The following is a 19594-nucleotide window of genomic DNA, read 5'->3' on the forward strand; positions in this document are numbered from 1 at the left end:
CCTACGTCATTTGGTCTCGCATGTCAAGTGTCAAGAAGAATCAAAAGGTAGTCAAAACAGGAGTTTAGGGTTTCTTATTGTTTCAATTGCGTTTGTGTCTCGATTCGTGTTGCCCAACTGCTTAGCTGCAGCTGGTTGACGTGCGCATATGAGAGCCACATGATGCATCCCTAATGCGAAGCTTATGACCCGAAGACCATGTGCAAAGAAAACAACTTAGTGGAAACAACCCAAAACGCCGTTCTTGATTCACGTAATAGCAAATGACCAACTGCTACCGGGACAACTACAAGCAGAATGATATAATCGTGCATTGGAGGAGGGCATCTGGTGTGAGCTACGTAGTACAGTCTGTTTCATGTATGGGACGCTTTGCAAAGAATTTCGAAAAGTTGAAGCTGGCAAGGATTTTAGCTGGTTGTGGCAGCAAGGTATTACGAATCAATCGTATTACACCCGACAGTCTGGGCACGCTACGTCGAGTGTTTAGCTGGGGCGGACGGGGCGAAGATGGAAGTACGGGTCGTCACGACATCCACGCAGGAAAGAAAATGGGGACGATGCATGCTGCATCTACAAGGCAGCAGTGCCTGGTATGCTCCTAGCTATGTTTCGTAATCCTGACAAGCCCTATGATCTAGGTGATGCCCGGTTTATCATCAAATACCATAAGGTTGCGGTATGGCCATTTTTGGGACTAGCGGAGCGCTTGGGGCCACTGCTGGGTATTATTAAATTTACTTGATGTCCAACTCCCTCGCAATTCACTGTAGTGGCCGTAGCGGAGCATGATAGTGATCAACCCCGCTACTGGTAGCGCTAGCGAGCAACGCCAGGCCAGAAGCCAGGCGTCGAATGCCACTGAAAAATGGAATTCCTAGAGAGGTACTCCATACTGGAGCCCCCAATGGTCGCTCTCGGACTGCGACTTGGCCCTTTGGACCTTTTGTCCTCCCCAGCTGCCCGGGTCGGCCGAGTCAATCCAACCAGACGGGACTGGCCAATGACACGTTAGGAGAGATGGACTGGGCTGGCGGAACCGATGCGGACCTTGACCAAAACCCTGACGTCCACGAGCATGAGCAACCCTGCTTCAGCCGCTCTGCCGCGCTTGACTGTTGCCTCCAAAACCGGTTTCTCCACCGAGTAACGGCTTACTGGACTCATGCACCAAGCTCGTTGCGGTCCAAGATGGAAGATCGCATGCATATCCCAGGCGACGGATACCAACTACTTACCAAATATAAAGTGGCTACCGGAGGCAGTCCGAGTCTGCGTACGCGTTGTCGATTGGTGCTGTTTTCCGTCATTGTCTCCACCACCTGCTGTTATTACATCTTACTTTTGCCCCACGGCAAGGTTAACCAGGCTTGCAGGCTGATTTACCATATTGGTCTTGCTCTTCATAACCTTAGCATTGCGTCGGACTAAAAGCTCAAAGATCTAGCTATCTAGCGTTTGGCTAGCTATCCATTGTAGTACCCTACGTTTGTTTGAGGTACGTACCTTTCAGCGCCAAGGTACGACTGGGCCCTGAAAAAGCGAAACTATTTCGAATTCTACCGTACTCCTTTTAGGTTGCGCGCGCATTCGTAATGCATACTGGATTAAGGTGGCTGAAGAGAATTGAAACGGTTTCTGGTTCCTTAAATACAGTTCTTGGATTACGATTCCCGAATCTCAATTCATGCCTTGTAGTTCCTAGATCGCGGTGCCTATATCACGGTTCCCAGATCCAGGTTCCTGCATCACGCTGGTAATAGATTTGGAATAGTAGCAGAGCCCCTTATTTATAAAACCCGACTCTCAATAGACATCAGAGAACGCCGATACCGCCGCTACTGAGCTGTATTGCAAGAACAGCAACTTTTGTATAGAAAGGACAAGCATAAGTCTTTACTACCCACTGTAGTTATGAATGGAGGAATTTATGCCTAGATTATAAGGATAAATAGCCTATATTTCCACTACGATACAAGGTACCAACGGTGCAGCGATAAGAAAAAGGAGACATTTATATAGTACCGAGTATGTAAAGAAAAAATTCAAATACTATACCAAGCAATCAAGATCCAGTTAATAAATCCTTCGCCTTGCCAGACTGCTCCTCATGTTCACGTAGCAGCCGCTTGCTGATCAATCTCTCGGCTACCCATCCTTCTTCCTTGAGAGGACGATCCTTCCAATGCAGCTTGTACTGCTTCTTCGCCCCCTTCCCACGTACCCCCAAAATATCTACGCCTTCATAGACGCCATCATAGCTTGCCTCGAATTCACGGACCATTTCTTCATCGATGTCTCCACGGGGGACCCAATCGCGGGTGCTGTCTGTCCACTTGAGGAGGAACACGGCGCGACGGCCCGAACCCCAGCGCGCGATCAGATGATCAACCTCACCAATAACAACTGATTCAGCTTCTCAAAGTCAGTCGATATTGCTGAGGAGATATTTCATGGGCTGATGCATACCTTCATTGGTCTTGCCAGGCGAGTGTTGTAGCTTTTGCGACCTTTTGGTCTGGCCATGCTGCCCAACTAGAGCCTCAGGATTAGGAACATGTTGGGGACAATACGCTGCGCCCTGGGGCTTGTCAGTAGTGAACTGGAGCTGATATGTTTGCTGTCCATCCACTATTACGCATTTCAGGATACCGTTGGAGAGCGGTATTTCCTCATAAGATGCAGCGCTGAAAGGGGAGATGATATTCGAAGATGCTGAATGGGATACTATCAACGTCTCGGCTGGTCGTCCAATGGGGTTGTCGCGGTGAGGGGGCTGACTCATTGGTGAACGTGGTCGTTGAGAATGGTCGGTCCTCTGACGCTTGCGAGCGGACAGTGCTTCTGACGTCACTGTCTGGTCTCGAGAACTCACGTGGTTATCACTTGTGCTGCCATGAGGATTAAGGAGGTTGCCGTCGTTCGATGCGGATAGCTCCTCCTGGGCTTTGCGTTTCGTGCCGGCAACTACCGAGCCTCGCGAGTCGGTGTTGCTGGCAGAATCAGGTTGTGTCTTCGAGGCAAGGCTAATCGTGCTCCCATCAGTGATTTTAGAGGAACTCGGTGTCCCTCTACCTATCGACTGATCGTTACTGGTGGCAATGGTATGACCCTCCAGGGTCTGGCTGTCTTTGTTTTGAGATAGATGAGGGACGCTCTGCACCGATGCTTCCCGCGCCTTTCGGCGCTCGGCAGCAGCTTTCATCCAAGGTAAATTTTTAAATTCTTCCCTCGGAATCCCGTGGAACAACGGATTCACGGCGGTAGGGGGCTTGATAGCAGAAAGTGATCTTGGTTCTGCCCCTGGTGGCCGGACTTCGGAGACAGCCGGGTGGCCTAATCTGACTGGGGGCGTACCAACGAAAGAAACGCTCTCCGGACCTTGGGGCCTGACGACAGGCGGGCCAGAGGCGAAAAGGGCACGCGGAAGACTTAGACCCGCGTTTTGACGGGAGCTGACAGATGCTTTTGCCTGGTGATTGTTGCCGCTTCTCTTGGACGGAATCGGTGTAGGATTTTGAGATTCGTCATCCTCAATAAGCGAGATAGGGTCTTGGGAGTGAGCTCCTTTCCCGCTGCTTGATGATGGTTTCGGCTTCATTGGAAATCCCATGGTGGAGGTTGGCACGAGATTGGCCCTGCGACAGCTAGCCATGTGCGCATCATCGCCGCTCAGCTTTTCTTCGTGCGGAGTTTCACTGGGCTTAGGGAGCGGCACACTGGGGGTTGGAAGATGTGACATGGTCACCCGTGAAAGGATATGGTGTGACTGTAGCTTTCCAAGTGATGTGTAAAAGAGATCTCAGACTCGAAGTTTGATGTTCTTGAGATATTCTGGGGAACGGGGGATTTGGTTCGAACAGTAGAAATTTATACACAGAACAATCGGCGCATCACATTATTAGGAGTCTTCCCCCAATTCTTACTGAACATCTTCCGTTGCGACCCTGACCTTGTGGCCTGCTAAGACTTCGTGTAATTTGTGCCACACCTGACATATCCGGGCGTTGATTTCGGTGACTGGGAGGGCAGCATGGCGACCAATGAGTTGGCATAGCACATACTAGAGACGTCAGTCATATGTGCCACTCTCAGTTTCGGTCAATCCCTCCCGGTGAATACACGCGGAGAAATTAATAGAACAGAATTGACCGCAGTCCAGCTGCGGTACCACATACAGCCCACCGACATCTGATGACTGATTGGTCGAGATCAAGACGGAGCGCCCTTCATCCGAAGCCAAGGCAGTTAATTGGTCCTCTGGAGATGATACGAGAATGTGACCTTCCTGGTCTGGAATGAAAGCTGAGAACGTGGCTGCGGTGTTGACGTGGTTTCGCCATCATGCGTGAATGATTGGAAGAGACGAGTCGCGGAAAGTCCTGCATCCGAAGCCAAGGCAGCCGCGTGGCCGCGATGACGCGGCAACAGCGATCTTTTTCTGGAAATAAGACGATAATAAAGCGCCCTCTCATCCGAGGCCGCATAGTTGGAGGCAGTGCTGACGTAGCCTCGCCGGAAAAGGGGAGATGAGCAGAAGAGGCGAGTCGCGGAACGTCCTGCATCCGAGGCCAAGGCAGCTTGGTGGTCCTCTGGAGATGAGGCAAGAATGGGACCTTCCTCATCTGGAATGAAAGCTGACAATGTGGCTTAAGTGTTGACGTGGTCTCGCCATCATGTGTGAATGATTGGAAGAGACAATCCCGGAACGTCGTACATCCGAAATGAAGGCAACAGCGCGGCAGCGATGCCAACATGGCTTCGAGTAAGCGAATGTTATCAGAATGGGAGCAGCTCTTGGGAGACGAAGGAAGCCTCCATGGCTGCGAAGGGTTTGCTGGTAGCTGATCTCTAGAAAAGACTCAGAGTAGTGATGAAGTGAATGTTATTTTCAGCGTGACTTATATGAAGATTGGTGTGTAGTGTGGAAAGTAGGCAGTGCTGACAGTAGAGTTCGATTGAGCCGGAACGCAGATGGGATTGAAAATGTTAGGTCGGACTCGTAGCCATGGACAGGTATAATGAGTGTCGTGGTCAATCTTGTGGCAAAGAAAGAGAAGAAAGAAGTCAAGTATACATCGAAGAGACTTTGTGGGAAGGCAGTCTTATATATGTATTTAGGTGGAGACAGGGGTATATGACCGCGCGATGCCGAATCGGGAAGGGGGGCTAAACCCGGGAGGTGCGACAGCGCTTTCTCGACTACAACTTCCTATCCCCGAACCCCCCTGCAGCACACTTGTTCCCCTTGAAAGCCGCCCCTGCGGCCGCCCGCCAAATGTCCTCGGGACTTCGGATCATATCCTCGGTCCAAAACAGCCGACAGTCCGAGTACTCGTCCACGTACTGCGCGGGCGTGCCGTCCTGCCGGTGGTCCGGCAGTATGCTGTCCCGAAAGTTGACGGCGCCCCCGTTCGAGCGGTTGATGACATAGTCGGTGAAGCGCCCCAACTCGTCGGCGATTTCCGTCTTGTTGATTTGCCCGTCTCGGTCCGTCACCTCCGGCAGCTTGCGCGTGGCCCTGCCCGCGAAGCCCTGGATGGCCTGGAAGCTGGCCACCTGCGTCCCCTTGACGCCGCCCACGCCCTGTGTGAGCCGCCTCGGCTGCGGGCGCCCGCCGAACGAGACGGTCTTGACGGCGGCGTCGTGAATCATGCACTGGGAGAAGATGGTGCACGACGAGGAGCAGTAGCTGTCGTACAGCAACAGGATGTCGTCGGGGGCCCCCGAAGGGGCGGGTGAAGTTGGTGCGGTCGCCGTAGCCCGTCCCGTTCATGCCGAAGCCGAAATAGGCGCTGCTGGTGTCGACCCGGTTGCCCAGGTTCCAGGCCGACAGGTTGGTGAATTTATCACCATGAAGCTTGTGCGGGGTGTACTGCTGCGCGTACGACTCGAAGTGGCGCAGGTACTGGTCCAGGTCGTAGCCGTAGTTGAGCGGCGTCTGGCACAGCAACACGGCGACGTCTTCGTACCCTTTGTCTCTGAGGAAGTAGCCCGAGTTGATATTGTCCAATGACACGAACTCAGCCTCGGGATAGCCCGGCCAGGCCTGTTTGCCGTCCCTCTTGGTGACGATAGTGTCTCTGGTCGATCTGACTTCGGGCGCATGTTCTTCTGCCTTGGGAACTGGAGCCATTTTGGCACCGGGCAGGGCAAAGGGACAAAGCTTCGGAACAAACGAAGAGGCATCGACAACGCCCGTCCAGTCACCAAACAGCTCGGCTCGATTACGTATTTCCACAACCGAGCCGTTTTGGAACGTCAGAGTCGTCGTCTCGCCAGGGTAGACGAATCTATTTCTTGTAGTACTGTCAACTATATTAGTAGATAAAATGGCTATAGTAAAAACCAATGTATCGATTTATGAATAAGCTAGTAGCCCCTACGCTATGTACAAGTGATGCCCCTTTTGATAGCAAAGGTAGCTGTAGCCCCTGAGCCGGTGATGCCAACGGGCCCCGTGCAATCTTATACTGAGGACCTCGGGCATGAGGCCACTCAAGGTAGACAAGTGAGGGTGGGATGCTATCCCCATGGCGAAAGACCCAGGCAGAGTTGGTGCTCACAAAAGTAAAATCCAAGCCATATTCTCACATACATCTTGACTCGTCACCCGGACAGCGATGCGACGTCTTACGCCCTTCCCGACAGAACGAGTGTCCAGCCTGAGGGTCGCCTGTCCAGTAGGGACACCAACAAGACACCAGACTAACCAAACAGCCAGGGTTCCCCAACAACTAGTAATAATACAATAGTGGTATAAGAGAAATAATGGTATAAGTATTACTACTGATCATTCCATTCAAGAGCTTTAAGCATCGACAATTGACCTGGCTATTCCGGTGTCTGTTCGATGTCACTTTTGACCTGCCAATAGCCCGTACCTCACCCAAATTGGCCGTTGACAACATGACGTGCCAGGGCCAGGTCGAGACCCCAGCCGTTGGATACTAGACAGGCTGCTTGTCGGTCTCCTGAGATGTTGCCATTCAGTATCGCATGCACAAAGTGGTGTTATATCTGCCATTTTCACGTTCCGGTAGTTGGCAGAATGGTGGGCCTTCATGAACTGAGGTTAGGGGAGATATCATATGCACTGGCTTTTGCTTACGAGGTTGGGTAGTAAGCAAAGACCGATAGCTCATTGCTGATGAGAGGCTTCCCTCAGTACTAAAATTCAATTGAGGCATCATATAATCCATCAATTGTCGCATGAGCATGAAGGTCTCTCGCCAGGCAGGGCACTGGTATAGTTCTTTAAAGGCCAACCATCCTTATACATGTAGCGAGAGCATCGTCGCAAAAAGGATGGGATGCAGGAGCAGGAGAGGGAGAGGTCATATAAGTCAATAATTCGTGTCCGCAGACTCGGCTAGCCTGCCCGGTAAGTAGGTAGGTGCTATACAAAATGTGTACATGAGTGGAGACTAATGAAGGTTGGCCTCTCGGCCTCCAGAATGTCCCCTAGTAAAGTACCGACCCGGCCGTCGTGTCGTCACAATTTTCCAGATATCCTGTGTGTTTTCGTCTTTTGAATCGCCTTTGCCCATCTTGGAAAGAAAAAAAAGATGGGACTTTCGAAGCCCAAAGGCTCGATATACACCCCGCCAACGCCATGCTGAGAGAAAAATTCGAAGCGGTAATAAGACATTGTTCGTACAAACAGTGGCCCTCAGGCCTCAAAGGCACTCTTGCCTTCGCGCCGGTTGAGCTCTCGGAGCACGGCCACGACCCCGTTAGAGCGTAGACGCTCGAGAACCATCTTCATGCCGTCTCTAGACTTGATGATCTGGTCGTCCGTCTTATTCGAAGCGATGGACTCGATGCTGCTCTGGATGCGCTTGGCGCCCCAGCCGGAGATCCATCCGAATCGGCCCCGGGAGTTCTCCTCGTTGTTCACGGCCTTGTCGGTCTTGCGGCTGCCGAGGCTGGATCGGTACGAGAAGGTGGTGGAGACCCAGGTGTTGGCCGACGTGGAACGGGAAACGGCAGAGGAGAGGGTCGAGACGTCGGCCTGATCGGGTGGTGTGGCCGAGTAGTGTTGAGACTCGGTGACACTCAGCACACCGGTGAAGTTCAAGTTGCGACTCTCCGTCTTCATCCAGCCCTCCTTGATGTCGACGATGCTGTTTTCCAAAACATAGCTCGACTTTTCGCCGGCACCGCCCGTCACGCTCGCAGGCAGGAGCTTGATGATGGCCGAAGGCATGCGCGATCTTTTCAGGTGGATGCGCGTGGTGTAAAGTCGGCCGGTCTCCGGGTCGACGTGGGAGTCGATGGTGTCGGTGGAGAGGACATGAGCAGAGAAGGGATTGAGCTGAGGGGAGTAGTATCGGAGGAAGAAGGCGAGGGTGACGGTCGGGAATGGGTGGGTGTAGCTATGGTTGGTCGTGTGCGTGAGAACCATGGTGGCGGTTTGCGGCGGAAGCACTGATCCCAGTTGGTTCGTAACGGTAGGAGAGCTCGAAATCGGATGCAGCCAGTCGAATTGATCTCTACGAATTGAGTGGTGAAAGAACAAGGACCCTTCTTATTCTCTACAGACGAATTGATCTGGTCGGGTCGGGTCGGATCAGGGTTTGGGTGGGTTGGTGGTTTGGGTGAGGCTGGATCGTCAGTCGCAGTCAAAGGCAGTCGAATTTTGCCTTGACATGACAGACGACGATGATTGAGGATGGAGAGGGAGATATAACGACAAGCCGAGATGGGAAAGAGAGCGGGGGAAAGTGAGGCAAGCTACTGAAATGGCCTGGATTATTAGATGGAAATATTGTATGCGGCCGGGTGTCACCACTTTCCTTCCAAACCGCAGGCCGTGGTGTGTGGCTCCGACGCAAAGACTCGAATGATGTCGAACAACGCCCCCCTTGGAAGGAGAAAGTTGGGCCTAGACGGTGGTGAGCCTGCAAGCGCACAGCGCACTGCTGCCACACACGCACTGCACACACCCTCGGAGACCGATAGCTCCGCCCTGGTAGTTCTGGACGGATAAATTCTGCCTCCCCGATTGGCTGCAGAGGCTCTGCGCCCCGCCGTAAGCTCTTTCGAACCACTCCCATTGGCTGCCGTCGTCATCTGGTCACGCGATGCGGGGTCGCTGGCTTTTCTGGCTGCTGCAGGCCTGAAGCCTGCGCATCTGAGCAGTCAGCCGAAACGTTTTGCTCTGCAGAGGACAAAAAGCCCAAGCTCAATCCCTGGGCAATTTCCCCAGATTCCGTCCGGAACGGGTTTCGTGCGGCTCAATTGACTGCCAGTCGCCTATGATGCAATCTTCACACTACCTCTGAGATAATCAATTGCCATTGAATCTTTTGGAGCCAAATTCGTATTGAAGCGGGAGATGTGATTTCCTCAACCTGGCTGACCGTCATTTCTTGACATCTTTGGATCTTGTTTCATATGTTGCGTTGGTTTATCATGCCGGATGGGTAACGTCGCTGCAGCAAAAGCCATGCACGAGTCGCCGCATCATACCATGAATCTTACGATCATCTCTGCAAGATCTCGACTGTGTGGATCGTGGCTGCATCGGTCCGATGAATCAGCAGCCCCCATTGATATTAACTGCCAGCACGTCGCACACCAATTTCGTCCTGGATCCAATGATATATTGTTCCAACTGATTCGCTGATTGTGTGATTGCCGACAAGCCAAGCGACACATTGTTGAGCAGTCGTCACTTGTAGCTTTGGGCTGTACACATCGTACGCCAAAATCGAGCCATGTCTGCCCATTGTCCCGATCGCGAGGAGTGCGGTGTGACCAGGTCGTTTTCGAGCTCGGAATGTCCCACATTCGAACGCCCTTCGCCATCCATGCGACGGGCGCCCGGCTCCGAAAGCGACAGGGCACTGGACTTCCTTCATCATCTCCACTTCTTGCAGATTAGCTTTGCGGGAGGAGGGGAGTTAAGCTTACTTTGACCCCCGGTGCTATCGTACGTGCGGTGGATGTTCTTAGTCATGGATCCCAACGACGACCTGCGCAGCTCGCACGATCTCCGAGTGGCATAGACAGCAACTCGCATCTTTCAAGATCAACACAGTGTAAATCTCCTGGGGCATGGCAGTCTGTCTCTGATTTGCATCTTGCAACGCATTCTCGAGAAGACTGGTGTTCTCTTTTCCTATTTTCACTCACTTAGCGGCAGTCAGGGCATAGAGCCTGCCTTGCGTCTGAGCTGATTGAACTCTCCTGGTCGTACATGATGTTAGTGCGGCACAGACTACCAGTCCGCCCTGTACATTGGGCTACGTGGAAACCACTTGACCTATGTGAAGCCTGCCAAATATTTCCCTTGCCACTGATGATTTGACTACTGTTGATGGGTAGGTGGACGAACAGGAGCTGTCGCCTCATCAGGGCATCAGGGCAAAAGCTCAAGACCGCAACACAAGACAGCCTTATCGATTAAGGGTGACCAGAGATACTCTACCAATGCGAAAGGATTAGTCACATTTCCATCGGCTCTCACAGCTTTGATTCATTACTACCGAGCACAATTTCGATCCGCAATATGTAACACCATGCTTCGTCTCCCTCTCCTTCTTTTCGACAAGACAGGTTGCCATTAAACCCACGTTAGACTGGGTTTTGATAAACACACTAAACACACCTTGATTGAATGATGTTCTCACCAAGGTGGCCATCCGAGCCCCTTTTCTGAGCACCCAACCATTCCCAATACTCTCATTGGAATTTCATTTCTTTCCTCCCGGGCTGAGGGTTTCATCCCCTTTCAACCGATCATTTTACGTGATTTAATCCATCTGAGCCCAATGCTCACATCAACCATAGCTTTCCCGTCAGAGGCCTGTTCCTCGCGCAAGAGCAGGTGGATCCATCACATCCGTCTTGAATAACCGCGCTATTCCGGCCCCCCTGATCTCACCAACACGTCGCCTGGTTTGACTCTCTGGAAGCAACGCTTTACCAACGCCATTCTCCAATGCCAGTGTCGATGTACACTCGCAAGCGAAAGGCAACAGTTCGAGCCTCGCTGTCGTCGTGCAAGACGGAGGGCTCTGCCGCAATAGTGATCCGGGGCTTCGGGCGTTCCAAAATACATGGTCAGATTCAGGAAATTGAGTATATTTGAGCCAAGGTGCGCAGAACTTTGGAAAACCCAATGCGTCAATTGACCAAAAATGTCGTCTCTATTGCCACTGAACCACAGTGCCGCCGCCAGCGGGAGCGCCGACGAGCTTCCCAACCTTTCTGCAGCGCCGCAAACTCTCTGCGAAGCAAAGTTTTCCAGCAAAAAAAGAATAGATATATAAAAGGATTCCTGCCATCTAGCTATCGCACATCATATTCCCTAGGAGAACGTTCTCTTCCTAGGGCGGCCTTCTATTCTCATCAACGACATCTGTTAGAGATCCTTCGACTACGGCCTAATCATTTGCACTTGAAAACTTCGACGTTGTTTGGCCTTTTAAACCAGAGACCTTCGACTCTAGCTTGTTTGAAAGGCCCAGAGTGTGGCTACAGCCTCCTCGGGATGACGTCGAAGTCGTGGCGGGAATGTGTGGTTGGGAGGGAAGGCGCGCCTTCCCTCCGCAAATGAAAGCTATCAGCGATCCTTCGATATATACCCATGATGAGCAGAACGGTTTACCAGAACATAAACTTGCAGAAGCAGTCCGTCTCCTTGGGGAAACTGTCTTCCAAGTTGTCTGGCCGTGCAACTGAGGTATCCAGCAATTTCACCCTGCAGCCGAGTGGCTAACGGACATATCACTGTCGATATATCAACCCCTATATGATAGTCGCATGTCTGGATCCTTACTTCGATCTAGTGTTCAATAGTTATCTTTTATTTTTCAATTCGGCTCGTCAAGCGCAGCACTTTTCTTGGTTTTGACGAGCTGTCAGTCTTTGTCGCTTCGTGGCGTGGGAACGAGCAGTAGTTGAGTCCGGGGACGACGTAATATGGTCTTTGATCTCGACGATGGAGCCACCCACAGGAAATTGCATCAAGATATTGGATTCTAGTGTCGCAACAAGAATCTTCAACCATCTTTTCGTGGGCGGTTCATCAGAATCAGTCCTCATCTCTCAGATTGCCTGAACAAAGCCAGTCGTGGCGAATTCACGAAATCCTCTGGTAGGTGAGCTAGGAACGATTCCACTGACGAAGAGGCGTGTGGCCGCCCCGTGTCTCTGGAAGGCTTGACATATGAGGCAACTGGTGTAGATGCACGATGATCCCGATGCCAGGCCACAATTGCAGCTACAATCTCTGGGCGTTGGGTGTGGTGGTTTCTATTGGTTCCATAAATAGAATCACTTGTGCCCAAAAACATGACTGATCGGCACCTGTTCGGGCGTGAGCCAATGCATTTGCAGTTCCAAAGTTGTAGCTGCTGCTGCATCCAAAAGCAAAGTGAGAGTGGATATCTATCACCAGGGTCTACCAATACACAGACCCCAGGCCCCCAATCTCACGTAAGCCCTAAGATCTGGACCTGTTTCAGAACAAAGAACTGCTGCGCCCCTTACGTACTACCAACGTCCTAGGAAGCTAGGCATCGTGAAAATCGGCTGCGCCTGCGCCGTACAATGAACAAGATGCACGACACGGGGCGCGCAGAGGTGCAAGGCACCGGCAGATCTCTTGCCTCTTTCTCGCATTCAGCCCCTCCCGCCCGTCCTGTCTGCGGTTTAGCCTTGTGGGGGCTACGCAGGGGCGCTTCGACCATGGCCTGGCATTCGTCCAGCGCAGCTCACGATGTGGGCCCTCTGAAAATTACACTGGGCACTGGGCTCTCTCTCAATGCCCATCGCTAGCTACTCTTCGCAGTCATTGCTGAACTGCCGTCTTTTGGGCGGCCCACTGACTGCTTGTAATACCTTCACCCGTTCAACGTCTGACAGTAGTCTGATAGCCCCCGGTTTTCCTTCGATGCCACCGCTTTCCTGTCCGCCATTCATTGGGTCCCGTTGGGTCCGTCCCATATAATAGCCAGATCAGATGGCCCCCGTCCACTACGGGCCCTTTCTCCCCCAGGACGTTGAGCCCGCCTCCGCTACGCAGTAAACATGGCATATAACGCCCTGAGCACCTCGCTCCCGCCAGACTCCCGACGTCTGGACGAAGTCGCGGTCTCCGACGTAACCTCTTCCTACTCTTCCGCGACCATGACGGGCAACAAAGGTACCACCGTGTCGGCCATGTCGCAGTCGCCCGTGGCTTCCGAAGTCCCCTTGTCGTCGGCCGGCGACCCTCCTCGCCAGGAGTCTACGTTGGAGAAGAATGGCCAGCGCACGCCCACGTCCAAGAAACCCGACCGGACCCAGTACCGCGTGTTCACGCATTTCCAGTGGGAGATTCTCTCGATCCTCGTGGCCCTCGGCATCGTCGTCGCCATGTACGTCCTCCTGGTCCGGTACAACAGCCAGCTCGTGTCCGATTGGCAGTTCCCCATCAACCTGACCACGCTCCTCGCCCTGATGTCCACCATCATGCGGGCCGCTCTGTTCGTCCCCATCACCTCCATCATCTCCCAGGCCAAGTGGCAGCTGTTCGGGGGCGACAGGCCGCGCCCGCTCCAGGACCTGCAGGACATCGACATGGGCAGCCGCGGCATGATCGGGGCCCTCAACGTCTTGCCCCTCGCCGCGCGGGCCAGCATCCCGACGCTGGTGGCGGTCTTGCTGTCCATCGTGTCCCTCGGCATCGGCCCCTTCGTGCAACAGGCCCTGCGCACGGTGCCGTGCGACCAGGTCGTGCCGGGTCAGGCGATGGTCCCGTACACGCACTATGTCAGCAGCCCGCGCTTAGTAGACAAGGGCGTTGCCTATGCGCAATCGGACATCCAGGCCATGATGTACAACACCCTGGCCATGCCGGATGACCAGGGCAACGAGATACGCTTCCAGTGCCCGACGGGCAATTGCACCTTTGATAACGGGAGCCCAGCCTGGAGCCACCAGCGACCCGGTGGCGGTCCGCAGCGCAACGGCTCGTCCGTATTTTCCACCATGGCCATGTGTCACAAATGCCTCGACATGACCGACTTGGTGGCGTTTGAGGAGAGAGTCATTTCTGATACTGTTAGTACCCTGTCCCCACAGCTGCCCAATGGGCTGTCTCTGGAGTTGGGAGGCGCAAACATGGTGGGCATGGGAAGACCTACAAAGTTTGATTCCATGACGGGCAACGTCACCTGGGCGAATGCCAAGCTAGACCAGGAGATGCTCCACATCGCGAGCATGTCGATGGGCAACATCACGATCCTCACGCACAACAACGAGAAGGACGATCGAGAACAAGGAAGGGCTGAGCGCCGCAAGAGCATCGTCGCCTCGACCTGCTTCCTCTATGCCTGCACCCGGACTTTCAACGTTTCCATTGCTAACGGTGAGCTGTCCGAGGAGCTGATCGATACCGCAGCAGCGAATTCGGGACCTTCGGTGTTAAGGGATGACACGACCTTCCCGACCTCAGATTACGAAGTCATAATGAGCCCTTGCTGGGTGGGCGACAACGTCTACACACTCGCAAACGAACCCGGTCGCGACTCCGACCGGCTCGAGGACGTCTGGTCCTGCTCCCGCAACGGCACCCAAGTCCCGGCCGAGAAGTGCGGTGGCACACCGGATATTCAGCAGTGCTACTACCGTCAGGAAGGGAAGCACGCCATCGGCATGTTAGGAGCCTTCAGGAGATCCTTCAACATCGAATGTCTGAACGTGAGGGAGGCCATCACCTGCCGCGACAAGGCCGACTTTATGTCGGGCCCGTCGACGCAGGGAGACCACGGACAAGGAAGCTGGGCCGAATCCCTGTACGCCGCCAACGTGACGACCCAGAAGATCGACGACATGTTCGACCGCTTTGCCACCATTGTTTCGAATCGCTACCGCATGGCCTTTGGCAGCAGCAAGCCCACCTTCATCGAGTCAATGACCGAGGGGCCCTACGGTCAGGTCCGCGGAACGGTGCAGCAGACTACTGTGTGCAACCTCGTGCGTCTCGAGTGGCTGGCCTTCCCCACTGCCATCATGGCCCTCACTCTCGTCATCCTCCTGTGGACTATGTTGGAGTCCTGGCTCAATCGCAAAGACCGGCCCGTGTGGAAGGACAGCATCCTGCCATTTCTGCTGTACAGCCATCGGTTCAAGCGTGAGGCGGGTGGTGCGGGTAACGGCTCGCCTGTAGTCGTTGGCGAGAACCGGGCTATGTATTCTTCATCATCGCCACATGACAACAAGACGCTTTTGGAGGCCGGGGAGATGGAGGACATTGCGCGCGACATGGATGTTCGGTTTGAATGGCCCAAGACTGGGAAGCGTAGGGACATGGAGGTTGACTCGCTCATGGGCGAATAAGGCCTTGGCGAAATAGGAGTCAATATTGAGATTATAGACCTGGTAACTGTGTAATAGAGCTTCTCTCAACAGAGATCCGATCCCTACATCTATCCAAGGGTGTCAGTCAACCAACCAGTGTGATCCTGTTCTCGCAAAGGCACACAAGTAACGACCGACAAGTGCGGCGGTACACCAGTCGTCTAGCAGTGCTACCACCGCCAGGAAATGCGGTTGGATGGAGTTCCCAAATACTGCTATGTTTCAACGCCTTCACTAAGGTCTGCATCTGTCCTTGGGCTCAAAAGGAGAACACGACGCTATCCTCCGACCAACTCCTGGGACTGTTGAATTTCCCATTCTCCTTTCGGTTGGGCTTCGCCGCCGACAAACGCCCCCTGGAGGGCCTGGTGCTCTTGGATCACCATAATAAGGGTGGTCGTGCCACATAGCAGCTTGTGGATGTTTTGTCGATACGCTCAGACTACCACCTCGCGTCCCAAGAACACCAAAACATTCAAGTTGACCATTCCGGTTGTGAATATGCTCGTCTGCAAACCCACATATTAGTTCTTGAGCATGCCAGAAGGGGGTGACATCTTCCAAACGAAGAAGGGTACATACTTATGTCGATCTGATTACAGATGTCGTCATCGGGTCGGTCGCGGGTCCCACATTGGAATAACTTGGCGACCATTTGACATTCGGGAAGAAACATGTTGACGTCGGGCCTGATACAATCCTCTTCCCTTCCGATATCCAAACATGAATACATTGCATTACCGCTGTATGAGTGAGTCAAAGACCTACAAACAGGAGATATAGTAACGCATGCTTACTTTTTCCGCCAAACCACAGTGCCGTCGTCGTTTGCAAAGCAACTGTTAAAGTCCAACTCGGTATGAACCCAATTGCCGTTGTTGTCGAGACAGTCGGCCTTCAACCCCGTGTCAAACTCTCCGATGTAATCATAGTGTTGGCAAGATGCGGTGAAGCTTCCATACACCAGCGCGGGGTTGCTGAGGAGGGTAGTGGCAATAATAGAGGAAACGAGCATGATAGCGGCGCTGTTGGTGGGATTGGAGCTGTATTCGCTATTGTAGATGGGTGGCGCACTAAGAACGAAGACTTAATAGTCAAGTTGGGAAAGCCTCCTTTTATAACCGTGATGCCGCATCTGCTTAGGCGGTGACAGAAAAGAGTCAGCCTATACATTCCGTATATGCATCGTACCATACCCACTGGCGTTTTTACAAAAGACTGACGATGTGCCGGGCCTTGAAGGCCGCTTCGGGCCTTGTAGCCTATTCGGATCTCACCCGGATGGGTCTGCGGGGCCAACCAAATAAATACTGATGTTCCGCGCCGCAAAGTGGCCACTTTTTACGGATATTTCGGGGCTATCACGGCATAGATATGGAAACTTCAACTCTATCTGCGGAACTCTAATTGCGAAAATGGACATGGTCCCTGGAAAAAGCCATATGTTGCCGAGCATCGTAGGGCATGCCCTACTGTTCTGCAGGGTGGCCATTATGGCGAAGGGTACCAGTCGCCTGCCTAGACTTGACTGGTGAGGTGATTCTGGTCCGGCTGGTCCACATCGCTTATAACAGATGCGAAGTTATTTGCGGCGGGGTTTCGTCTTCGGCGAGATAAGAAAGTGAAGGAGATACATGGTCATTTTCCTTACCCACCTCATGTCGAGCATCCCATTTCGTCAGGCCAGGGCGTTGCCGGAAGACAAGCCCTTGCGTTCCCGAACCCCTTATGTTGTCCCTCAGACAGGTCTTTTGATGATAGGAACCCAAATTCCTCTTTGGGTGTACACATAAGGTACACAATGTGCATTGAGGATGGAGGCTTGCTTGGGTGAATGTATAAGTCACACGAGCATATGTCTCATGTTAGGTCGCCGCAGTAATCGGGCCGTCATGGTAGGGGATCAATCTCACTGGTATACACCGTTTTATCCAGCTAATATCTAGATAATTCAGACATAATATGATATATCTTACACATGACCCCTAAGATATGTTGCACACAATAACAAGTGATCAACGATACGGGTGTATATGAAGAAGACGAACCATCACCACTACCACCATCAGTACCACCAACAGCAGCCATTCAACCGCCTGGCCGATGGCTAGGTCAGGATCATGCGGACACTAGACCTATCCCATAACATACAAGTCAGACAAGAGACACCAGTTGTTTGATTTTAGATCATTTAACTTCTTAATTGTCATATATAGCAATTCATCAAAAAGGCTCGAAAGCCTAAGGAATCAGGGTATCTGAGCTCATATATACACATAAACAGCATCCGTCTCCATCTTCTCCCTCGCCAGTCGTGTGAATAAAACACGTGCAAGACTCTCTATACTAGTAGACATCAACATAATAATGGCGAAACCAAAACCAACACGAAACTCTCGTATTTAGTAGCTCTAGATCTCATCTATCTTCTCCTTCTTCACGTCCGTCTGCACATCGTCCGGGTGCGGCGCCGCGACCCCGATGCTGGACCAGCGGCCGTGGAAGAAGTCGCTGAGCCCCTTGGACGTGTTGCGCAGGTTCTCGGCCACGACCTCGCGCGTCGGGCGCTCGAACAGCTGGTCGATCTCCTCGAGCGTCTTGTTCTTGGTCTCGGGCATGAAGACGAGCTGGTAGATCCAGCCGATCACCGCGATACCACCGTAGAAGCCCAGCATGAGACCCTCGGGCCGCATGGCCTCCTGCATGGCCGAGAAGTTGTAGGTGACGATGAAGGAGGCCAGGAACAGCAGCGCGTCCGACGTCGTCATGCCGTACGAGCGCAGGTACGTTGGGTACACCTCGGACGGGATGACCCAGGTCAGGCAGGCGTAGCAGCCGAAGAAGCCCATGTAGAGGATGAGACCGATCATGTACATGGCCGTGGAGCCGGCCAGGTTGGTCGAGGTGGGGATCTGGTGGCTCATGGCGATGAGCACGAGACCGACGAAGAAACCGGGCAACATCATGTTGGCCCAGAAGCGACGGCCGAACTTCTCCATGTAGAAGATGGCGGGGATGGTACCGATGAGGAGGGAGCCACCGCCGACGAGGGACATGTAGTTGGCCTTCTCGTCGTCGAAGCCGATCTGGCTCATGAGCACCGACATGTAGTACATGATGGCGTTGACACCGGTCAGCTGGCCGAGCAGGATCATGATGTTGGCGTAGATGAGGGCGCGGCGGGCACGCGGCACGGTGAAGAAGTCGAGCCATGGGAAGCGCTTGTTGGTAGCGCCCTCGGCCACGGACTGCTGCTCGTCCAGGACAGACACCTTCATGACGAAGAACTCCTCGCGCGAGGCCTCGGTCTCGACACCACGGATACGCTTCCACACCTTGAAGGCCTCGAACGTCTTGCCCTTGTGCATAAGGAAACGCGGCGACTCAGGCAGGTACAGCATACCGATAAGCATGATGGTGGAGAAGACGAGAGAGGAGCCCAGGATGTAGCGCCAGTTGCCGGGCACGTGGAGGAACATGGCGGCGACGGCATAACCGAGCACCTCACCAAGAGCAATGTTGAACTGGTATAGCGAGACGAGGTTACCGCGAACTCTCCGCTCAACGGTCTCGGCGACGTAAACGGGGACAGTACCACCTTCCAGACCGACACCGAGACCGAGGATGACACGAGAGGCGACAATCATACCTGTGGAGGAAGATACGTATTAGCGACATGTTCGAGTCGGCAGCAATGACTTATAGTCGGATGAGAAGGTGTGTGTGTGGACTTACCGAAGTTCATGGAGCCGGCCTCCAAGGCGCCACCGATAGTGTACAGGATACAGGAGATGATGATAGACCAGCGACGGCCGAAGGTTTCGTTACAGGGACCCAAGGCCAGGGCACCGCCGACAGCGCCGAGCGGCATGGCCGAGTTGACCAGACTGTTCTGGCGGGTGTCGAGGCCGAGATCCTTGGGCAGGTACAGGTTGGCACCGGAGATGAGGGACTGGTCGAGACCGGAGAGGAGACCTCCCATGGAGGCGAAGGCGACGATGACCCAAGTGAAGTGACGGGGGTCCTTGAACTGAAGGTCGAAGAAGCCGTTGCGGAGACCACCCTCGGCCGCGAGCTTCTGCTCCATCTCGTTGATCAGAGAGTCGACGACGGCGCCGCCGGCTTGGGCGACGGCCAGGGCATCTTTCTCGTTCAGGGCCGGAAGGCCATCGTGGGGGTACTCGACCTGATCGGTGCGAGCCTTGCCCCCAGAGCCGGGGGCTTGTGTTACCTCAGACAT

At 53.5% G+C, this 19594-nt stretch overlaps 5 protein-coding genes across 5 annotated transcripts; 1 reads left to right on the forward strand and 4 right to left on the reverse strand.

Annotated features, from left to right (window-relative positions):
- Window positions 1–5297: 5297 nt before the first annotated feature.
- PG985_016211 (uncharacterized protein) lies at window positions 5298–6136 on the reverse strand (the record flags this gene model as incomplete). The annotated part of the gene is made up of 3 exons (XM_066835977.1): window positions 5298–5304; window positions 5348–5658; window positions 5702–6136. The coding sequence occupies 3 exons, from the start codon at window positions 6134–6136 to the stop codon at window positions 5298–5300; spliced, it is 753 nt and encodes a 250-aa protein (XP_066675993.1).
- Window positions 6137–7672: 1536 nt separating this feature from the next.
- Window positions 7673–8407, reverse strand: PG985_016212 (uncharacterized protein; the record flags this gene model as incomplete). Its single annotated transcript, XM_066835978.1, has 1 exon — window positions 7673–8407. One exon carries the CDS (start codon window positions 8405–8407, stop codon window positions 7673–7675), a length of 735 nt encoding a protein of 244 aa, XP_066675994.1.
- Window positions 8408–13041: 4634 nt separating this feature from the next.
- PG985_016213 (uncharacterized protein) lies at window positions 13042–15333 on the forward strand (the record flags this gene model as incomplete). The annotated part of the gene is made up of 1 exon (XM_066835979.1): window positions 13042–15333. The coding sequence occupies one exon, from the start codon at window positions 13042–13044 to the stop codon at window positions 15331–15333; it is 2292 nt and encodes a 763-aa protein (XP_066675995.1).
- A 255-nt stretch (window positions 15334–15588) lies between these two features.
- On the reverse strand, window positions 15589–16369 carry PG985_016214 (uncharacterized protein; the record flags this gene model as incomplete). Its single annotated transcript, XM_066835980.1, has 3 exons — window positions 15589–15863; window positions 15937–16097; window positions 16152–16369. 3 exons carry the CDS (start codon window positions 16367–16369, stop codon window positions 15589–15591), a joined length of 654 nt encoding a protein of 217 aa, XP_066675996.1.
- A 1396-nt stretch (window positions 16370–17765) lies between these two features.
- Window positions 17766–19594, reverse strand: PG985_016215 (Myo-inositol transporter 2; the record flags this gene model as incomplete). Its single annotated transcript, XM_066835981.1, has 2 exons — window positions 17766–19003; window positions 19090–19594. 2 exons carry the CDS (start codon window positions 19592–19594, stop codon window positions 17766–17768), a joined length of 1743 nt encoding a protein of 580 aa, XP_066675997.1.

This window comes from Apiospora marii, assembly GCF_038362585.1.
Source record: "Apiospora marii strain CBS 49790 chromosome Unknown utg000014l_segment0_segment0, whole genome shotgun sequence".
Classification (NCBI taxonomy): domain Eukaryota; kingdom Fungi; phylum Ascomycota; class Sordariomycetes; order Amphisphaeriales; family Apiosporaceae; genus Apiospora; species Apiospora marii.